This window comes from Aythya fuligula, chromosome 1 (genome assembly GCF_009819795.1).
Source record: "Aythya fuligula isolate bAytFul2 chromosome 1, bAytFul2.pri, whole genome shotgun sequence".
Lineage (NCBI taxonomy): Eukaryota > Metazoa > Chordata > Aves > Anseriformes > Anatidae > Aythya > Aythya fuligula.
The window spans coordinates 163,573,714-163,583,004 of NC_045559.1; the positions used below are offsets into that span (position 1 = coordinate 163,573,714).

At 42.3% G+C, this 9,291-nt stretch overlaps 1 protein-coding gene across 3 annotated transcripts in view; it reads right to left on the reverse strand.

The window, feature by feature from the left end:
- Positions 1-5,652, reverse strand: part of UCHL3 (ubiquitin C-terminal hydrolase L3) — a 41,820-nt gene extending 36,168 nt beyond the window's left edge. Inside the window, exons 1-2 of one of the 3 annotated variants that reach the window (XM_032183320.1) lie at positions 5,549-5,652; positions 5,343-5,354 (exon numbers count right to left, since the gene is read on the reverse strand). In XM_032183320.1, coding sequence (XP_032039211.1) covers positions 5,343-5,354; positions 5,549-5,590 — 54 coding nt within the window. In that variant the 5' untranslated portion in view covers positions 5,591-5,652. Of the gene's footprint in view, positions 1-4,792; positions 4,835-5,342; positions 5,355-5,548 lie in introns of those variants that run through there. The other 2 variants (XM_032183335.1, XM_032183327.1) reach the window with 2 other exon arrangements.
- Between the last annotated feature and the right edge of the window lie 3,639 nt (positions 5,653-9,291).

Here is a 9,291-nt window from a genome sequence, read left to right on the forward strand (position 1 = left end):
ATATTTTGTAATTGTATCATTAAGGCATAAGAACTTTTGGCACCCTGTTGAATTGAAGCTGATCTTTTCCCCTAAACAGTAGTAAGACACTGCACATAATGTCTGATGGAGCTATCACCAAGAAAAATAAATAAAACCAACAAAACACCCTTAAATGACGATTTATATGAGCCTACAAATAGAAGGTTGTATTTAAGCCCTCTAAGTAACCTGCTCTTACTGAACTAATCCTTACTAAACTGTAATGATCCACGTTACAAATACAAGCATGTAATAGTTTGCTTTCAATTCTTCATATATATTATTTCTGGAGGCATATTACAAAAAACTGCTTCAGAAATTAGTATTTTGTTTGGGCATTATAAGAATGTACTTCTTAGTTCTTTCACTATGACATTTAGGGAATTTAAAGGAAGGGATCCTTCTTCAATAAGGTTTAGACAAAGTGTCTTCCAGTCCATTAATCCAAGTGACTTGACATGAAAATATAGAAATGCCTGTCAGAAACTTCAGTTCTATACTGCAGGTCAAAAGGTGTATTGCTCGGGAGCAAATGCACAGGCGTAACTTGCACAAAGCATTTTATTCTTCTTTACCAACCAGTCCCCACTTAGAGTGGCCACAGTATGGTCTTACAGGAACAATAGATGCTCCGTTACAATAAATTTATCCATAAAGTTCAAGATTTATTACAAATTCTTAAGTATCCTCAAGCACCATATTTCAGGACCTCACAATAAAGTTCATGGAATACAGCCCATTCATTTATCATTACATTTTTTCAAGTTTATTTTAATATGCAGTGAAGGAGAGAAAAGAACACAACTTCACCAAAAATGTGATAGATCTTACACCCACAGAATTTTTATCCTTCCAAATGTGTTGGTTTCTTCAGGGTGTCTAGAAGAGCAGTTCTGACTCACAGCTAGAGCTCCTGGTCTTCGTGCTGATAGTTAAATGTTTTAAATATAACCCATCAAGCAGCTCTGAAACTTCATATTTGTTATTCACAGGTACTACCATACGTATTGAACTGGGATCTGATCATCATCCAAACAGCAATGCAACATACCACACAGAAACCTGGACTACACAGTTAACTCAGATTCGCTCAGAAACCTCTCTTAGCAAGCAAAAGCTTTGGAGTGCTCTGAGGACAAGTCCTGAGGTGGAACTATCAAGCCAGTGATTCATGACAAACTTGTTCCTCTGATCTAAATAATTGTTCGTAATCAGCATGAGCCTGAACAATCCACACTTACAAATAAGCTGTTGCATGTGTTCTTTTTACAGTGTAATGAAATAACAAGCGAATTACACTGATTCTGCTGGTCCTTTAAGCTAAGGAAAATAGAGAAGTAGGGAACCACCAGCTAACCTATGTGGTGAACCAATAGGTCTTGTTTTCTACTCTGTAGCATGCTGTTCACTAAACAAACATCCTTACCAGTACTGGTAAGGATTACAGTTGTTACAATGTTCAGCTTATTTCACTGGAAAATAAATAAGCAACTAAGAAAAAAAAAAAAAAAAAAAAAAGAGCAGAAAATGCTAAAAGCTACAAATACAAATAGAAGAATGAAATGCACAGTTTTCTCAGCTTTTGATTACTGAATGACCTACAAAGACAGATCCAAGTTCTTTTTCAACTATTCATATGAGTAATGCTCTAAACTCCACAACACCTCATAATTTTCCCCCTTGCAACATATCTATTGCAACATAAGAACAACCTGTTTAAACTTAATAACAGGGCTCTACAGCTTGAGGTATTTTAAACCAGAAGGGAGCAACTGGTCTCACGACAATCCTCCTTCGCATCTGCCTCCTCCTTACTCTTTGCTGTGGCACGGCCTTGCCACTTCCCCTTTGTTGGCTCTGTGGAAGAGATTCTGGGGCTCTCTCTTCACAGAAAGATCCAGAGACCCAATTCTGGTCTTCCCCTTTCTGAGGCTATGCTCACAGCATGAATTCTTGGAAAGAAGCCTATCTCCACTATTGCCACTTTGCTTACAACAGAAGAGTTGCTGTTAAGCTTAAATGCCCTTTTGAAAATGTGTAGTTATGTTATTTCACATCACATGCACCTTCACTCCATGCAGCAGCTCATCTATGAGGACCACCACCACCAATGCACGTCAGGAACTGCAGGCACTGCCCTTCCAGTGACTCTGGTCAGTTGGGTTTTCTTTTGGGGAAGCTTGTGTGACAGTGCTGCAAACAGTTCATAAAATGGAAAGACCTTCTAGGAAGAGTTCATTTCCTCAAGGTAATTAACTAATCTCTATATTTGCCTGATACCTAACTGGATGAAGACTGGGTGTATCCAGTTTCTGCCATCTGTTCTGGGATCTTTATTACCCCCAGGAAGTCACAGCTGCCAAGAGGGTCCATAGACTGAAATTCCTTTACATAGCTGACATTGCATTAATGGCTTTAAAAAAACAAAAAAAAAAAAAAGAGTAGGATCAAAGACCTGAAAATAATGCTGGAAGGTAGCTGCAAAAAAGCCCTATATCATAAGACAAACCCAAATCACAGACAACTTTGCATGGCATAACTCTGGGCTACCTGAAGCCAGCGCTTGAGCTTCAAAACCAGATGCTGTCAATTACCGGAGCCTTACCTCGACAGAGCAACGGCATGAGTTGACATGGTACCTTATATAGCAAGTAAAGATATTTCTTAGAACAGGAAAGATCAAAAAGAAAAAAAAAAAAAAAGACTAATTCATCTACCAATACTACTTTTTTTACCTACACTTCCTAGGGAACTAATCACAGATTGCAAGCCACACTGAAGTGATGTCATGATGAGGAACAATTAGCTTGCATCTGATCTTTTCACTCCCAACATTCATAAGCAGTCTGACTATTTTTGGTGATATAAGAAACTGAGAAAAAAAAAACAAGATACGCAGCCAGACATCATCTGGTGAACAGTGGGCAGATAAAACTTTCTCACATTTTTTCTCCCATTAGTAGAGGGGCTTCAGAAGCTTCAAGAAGAGGGGTAGCACCTGAGGTCCCACAGCTGAAGGTCAAAGAGAAGAAAATTATCTGTCATCACTACACTGACTGGAGCTTTGTAAATGCTGAATCATCAACTCTTTCTATATTGGAGGTGGACTGACAATACTTTATAATCCGTTCCATCAGACTGCAGAAGTGGAGAGAAAAGAGCATATCGTGACGGTTAAATTAGTGCTGTATGGTACATTTAGCTATGCTGACTTCTCTCTTAAGATCACTACAGATACATCGCAGCAGTATCCTGAGTGAGTCACTGCCATTGGAAATCTTTAAAGCTGAGAAAGATTATTCACATTTATCCTCTCCAGCCAACTTCCAAACCTTTTACGTAATTCCAATCCATATGCACAAATAAAGGTCCTCTATACTAAGAAATTAAAATTCCAAGACTTGCATTAATACAAATGCTTTCACTAACGGAAAATAAATCAAGATATTTTGGAAAGATTTTACACACGCTGCAACTGCGAAATACCAGCTCTTTTCCATTATCTCCCAAATTTCTGCCAAAGTTTGAAACAGTCAACATATATTACAACGCACATCTCAACAATGGGTTCATTACCACACCTAACAACAGCATTAATAGTAGGATAAGTACTATGTTTCAAGGACAGTCTAACATTCAAGTAAAATAAATAAAAGAAAAAAATCAAAAACAAAAATAAAACCAAGAAGCATATAGCTAAAGGTCTGTGTAAGAAGATGCATGTATTAATTTACTTCTAGACCTACATGCTGCAGCTATAAGAGGCATACCTTTTTTGTCCTGAAGAATCCTCTATTTTATAGAGTACAGTGACATACAGCACCAGAAAAAAAAAGAAAAAAAAAAAAAAAAAAGGACTGTAACAACTGTCCTTGCAATTAACTCCACAGGATTTTTAGAAAATGTGCTTGCAACTTCATTTGGATGTCAAATTATTATTACTATTGTGTTAAACAGAGGTAGGTCACGAATAACTGGTGACTAACACTCCTGTTGTTATACAGAACAATGACTAATAATGCAAGGTGTACTTTTATTCAACACAGACCTTTGTTGTGTTTATGTTTTGTTTTGTTTTTTTTTTTTTCCTCTATTTTGGAAAAAAAAGATCCATCTTAGTCTAAATAATAACTAAAACTACTGCTCAGTTAAGTCTGGCAAAATACAGTGAAAGCAAAAGCTGACCTTGTCTAAAGTGGCCCTTTCCATAAAGATTAACAAGAAAATCCCTGTGAAGTGAAAGTTCACATAAACCACAATCATCCATAACGAAGACATAATATACATCACAAATGCAAAGCTGATGGGCAAAGGAGGTTTTGAATACACTTAAAACAGTTCATTTAACACTATTCCAGGATATTCTCCATATTGCATAAACTTAACAATACCGTACTTGGAAAAAGTCACTGGTTTTTCCTCCTTGGTTTCTACTTTACAGCTGATAACACTTCATTTCATGTGAGCACAATGAACTCACCCTAACACCTGATTGCACCACAGCAGTAATAATACACAAATGGTAAAATTACTTGTGTCAGGAAATGAGAAAGCCAAGTACAAAATGACCCAGCAATGAATAACTCTTCACCCACCTGCATACTTGATTAATGAATTACAACAAAAAAAAATAATTAAATAATAATAATAATTCTCCACAAACAGAAATTCCCAATCTTCAAAATATTTCAACAAGGTAATAGTTTCAAGAATGTAATCTTACTGCTGGAAGCTTTTGGCTCAAGCATCATCTGTAGCAAAATCAACATACCTTTCTCTAGTGTGGATTCTACTATACTGACAAGAACAACAGCAAAAAAAAAAATAAAATGATGCTAACATAGTCACAAATAATCAGCAAGGTACAAATATGGTAAAAATACGTTATTTCTTCTCATCAGCCAAAGGAGAAAAGGACTGAGACATGGTGAGGTAAGCAGATCCACATGACCGTACAAACCCATCATGTACAGATCCATAATATATATAAATATAACAATGTTTTAATCAATAATTAATAAGATAAAGCCCTCCCTGAAACATATCAGGGATTATGTTACGTTAACAGGCTGATTGTCTCACATCTGTAGAGCACGTTTATTCTCTTTTCCTTTACCACTTGCGTTTTATACAGGCTTTTTACGTTACACCGCGTACTCAGAGGCTGCACAGGAGGTCCCAGCAAGGTCCAAGAGCAGAAGGCAGCGCACGAGAACCCGTGGGACTTACTCTCGTGGGGGCAGCGGGAGCCTCTACTGCAGGAAACGAAAGGCCTGGAGCTGCAGAGGGCCTAAAGGTTACCTCACACCAACGCTGCTTACCTGATTCGTGACCTGGAAAGAGAGCAGAAAACGGAGGGGGGGGGGAGGTTACGAGCGCGGCCAGGCCTGAGGGGCAGCCCCCCCGTGCACACACACGCGCCCCCCACGCACCGCAGCACCGCCAGGCCCTGCTGACCGCCCTCCCCTTCCCCTCGCCGCCCCCCCGGCCCGCGGGCAGCCCCCGTGCCCGTCCCCGGGCCACTCACGTCGGGGTTGGCCTCCAGGGGCAGCCAGCGGTGCGGCTCCATGGCGGCGGGCACGGCCCCGGCAGCTGACAGCGCCTCACGCCGCCGCGCTCAGCCCGCACCCGGGACCGCGCCACCGCGACGGGCGGCTCCGGGGGGGACCCGCAGGGGGAACCCGCCCTTTGCTTGTCCTCACACACGCCCCTCCCGCCCTCAGCGGCAGCGAAACAAGGCAGTGAGCGCCATCACGATCGCCTAGTTATTCCCGGCTGCTCCCGGCTGGGGATGACCGGAGGATTGTCCCCTCGGTCCTTGCTCGGCTCCCCCCCGGCAGTGGGCTCTCCCGGCGAGGCGACGGCCGGTGCCTCGGCCGCCCCGCCCGCCCGTCGGGGCCGGCATGGCGAGCGGCAGCCGCCGGGGGGCGCCGCGGGGCCGCCGCGCTGCAACGGCCCCTGCTCCAACGGCCCCTTCCTTCTTCAACGGCCCAAAATCAAAACCCGTCATGGCACTGAATAAAAGTTGTTTTATTGGAGAAAAGGGGTGTGGAGGTGTCGTTTCTTTAATGATTAAGGTGTAGTGTTTAAACGTTCGCAGAAGCACGCTAATCACAGAACAATAAAAATTAATGAAACAATGATTAGCTCTTAATAAAGAGTAATAACGATTAATGAAAAGGTTCAAAGGGAATTGGTTCTATGATGCGCTTATTATAGCAGCAAGTTTCCCCAAAAGACTTCAGTCCTCCTCAGCCTTCAGACTCAGCAAGGACTTGGTTAGTGAAGTCCTCAAGGGATCCACTAAGAAGTAATAAAACAAATGTTTTGCATTTTCTCTTCTAAAGCTGTGAATCCCCTCATACCTTCCCATCTCTGGATCTCAGGAGCATATACATACCCTATCTTGACCTTTCACCTAAGATCAAACACAGCATAATATATATATATAACACGCATATAATATGTATATCTAATTTAGTGTTATACCTCCTTTCAAATTATCTCAAAAAAGAACAAAAAAGGAAGGAAAGTGTATAAACAGATTCCCCAGTCCTGCTAGGGCTGCCCATCCCCTTGCTCTGAACGCACCACACTTCAACCCGTACTCAATACAGGCTTCAGCTGATGTCTAGCTGTGGCTCCTTGCAGCTCTGCCCCCATGACTTCTGGGGTCTTCAGGCAGCATAAAGGCACTCTGAGAGGGACAGTCAAAACAGATTTATTTATTTCTCTCTCTCTCTCTTTTTTTTTTTTTTTTTTCCAGATTGTGGGAATGTTGTTTTCTTCAGAGCTGTGGGGTCACTAAAGGGACAAGAGATTTGTTTGCCTCATGCTTATCTGACAAACAGGTGAAAAACAAGGAACCAAAAATTTTAAAAGGCCTTTTTTTTCCCCTTTTTTCACTGGCAGCCTTACAATTCACTAAATGTCTAACTTTGTACTGAAAGCTGACAAGAAAACTGTGGTAATTCTTTGCTTCCTTAAAAGAATAGATTACCTCATTTGTTACAGGGTGCTTGTACCTGCCTCATGAACGTGCGGTGAACTGTTCTCCATGCATGAATTTGCTTTGTTCAGACTGGTTGCCATCTCCCAACTGCATATGTATTTCTGCTCTTAGCCCAGGTACTCACCTCCTGAACCCCTCCAAGAGAATCCATGGGCAGCCTGTGGAAGGCAAGAGGTATATGATGTGAAAGCTGTAAGAAACAGAAGCGAACACATGAACGTTGTCCCTTCACCACACCGTATAGGAAGTGCTAGCTGTTTCTCAGTCACAGCATTTGAGTGCTTGCGAGAGCAGCTGTACATTCATTTTCTGAAGTGGACATTTGGGGAAGATATTTGTGAAGCCTGAGAGCTGGTCCCACATACCTGTCCAGCCTTCACACAAAGGGACAGATGGACTTGGAGCAGTGGGACGCTGGTGTTGGAGCCACATGAGCAGGCAGTGGGCAGGAAAGAAAGAAACTGACAGTTTACAGGCAAATTAAGAAGTCCTGTGAGAGAAGGCATTTTTAGCTGCTGTACAGACAGGAGTACCAAGCTGACAGGAGGCCAAGAATGGTAGGGACATCACAGAACTGGAGGCCCAAGCACTGGAGAAACCCAGCTGTTAACAAAAAGATTTTCTCCCCTCTGCCTGAAGAGCTCTTTGAAAAACTTGGTGTAGTTCTTTAGTGAGTGTTGATGTTAATAACAACACCCCATTCTGTAAATGTTACATTTGCGAAATGGACTAAATTTCCTAAAGTAGTTTTTACTTTACCCCCTGTTACTACTAAGCAGGATTACTGTTATTACATGCCTGTGTTTGAAAATTCTGCATTGACCTGTAAAGAATACCACAGCATCTCTCTTTAACAATCCAATCTTCTTCTAGCTAATGAGATTTGCCTTTGTTTCCATACAAGGTGTCTCCTCATGTTAGGTTTTCAGTCCTTGGCTAGCTAAATGATGAGCCGCTACTGCCAGATCACAATCACAGCCTGCATCTGACTTCCTCTGCCACAAAAACCTTCAAAGAGCATACTTATAGGAGGCAGCAGTTTCTAGAGATACACAACTGAATACTAGGGATGGGCAGACTAACTGAAATCACTACATACTGAAATCATTACACCAGCCTGCTGTTCCAAATTCAAAGAACTTTTTAAGATATGTTTGTGGACAATACTGAATTAGGCGAGCTGTTGGCTCCTTCAAGGGTGGAGAGGCCTTATGGAGAGATCTGGACAAATTAGACAGCTGGGCAATCCCCAATATTATGAAGTTTAACTAGAGCAGTGTGCCCTGGCAGCCAAAAGGACCAACTGCACCCTGGGCTGCATCAAGCACAGCATTGCTAGCTGGTCAAGGAAAGTGATGGTCCCAATCTGCTCTGTGCTGGTGCAGCCTCACCTTGAGTGCCGTGTGTGTGGTTTTGGGCACCACAATATAAGAACAACATAAAACTGTTAGCATCCAAAGGAGGGCTACAAAGCTGGTGAAGTGCCTAGAGGTCATGATGTGTGAGGAGCAGCTGAGGTCCCTTGGTTTGCTCAGCCCAGAGCAGAGCAGGCTGAGGGGAGGCCTCATGGCGGCCTGCAGCTCCCTCACAAGGGGAGTGGAGGGGCAGGCGCTGAGCTCTGCTCTCTGGGGACAGCGACAGGACCCGAGGGAATGGCATGGAGCTGGAATAGGGGAGGGTAAGGCTGGGTATCAGGAAAAGGTTCCTCATGCAGAGGGTGGTCGGGCACTGGGACAGGCTCCCCAGGGCAGTGGTCACAGCACCAAGCCTGCTGGAGTTCAAAAAGCATTTGGACAGTGCTCTCAGACATAGGGTCTGATTTTTGGTGGTCCTGTGTGGAGCCAGGACCCAGCTGATGGCCTTTGTGGGTTCCCTCTGATCCAGTATATTCTATGGTTCTATCAAAATAACTCCAAAACAGCTCAAAATTTCAGCAAATGGTTCAGAATTACTCTATAATTACCAAACCACCAAAACATTTAAATTCACATCTATCTCCACATCTTGGAAAATGAATGAAACGTAACATAATAAATATTAGTCATATTGCTAAAGGCACTAGTAAAAGACTTGATGAAATTGTAATATAAAATAGCATACAAAGTTCTGCAGATAACATACAAAAGTATGCAGTAGTTACCTAAGTTAAGAACAAAAAGATTGTTGAATCATGTCCCTCCTATCACAGGCAGATCTTACCTGTATGTACATTGAGAGTGTTTTGACAGTCATGAGGTCATAAAAACACATATTACTCA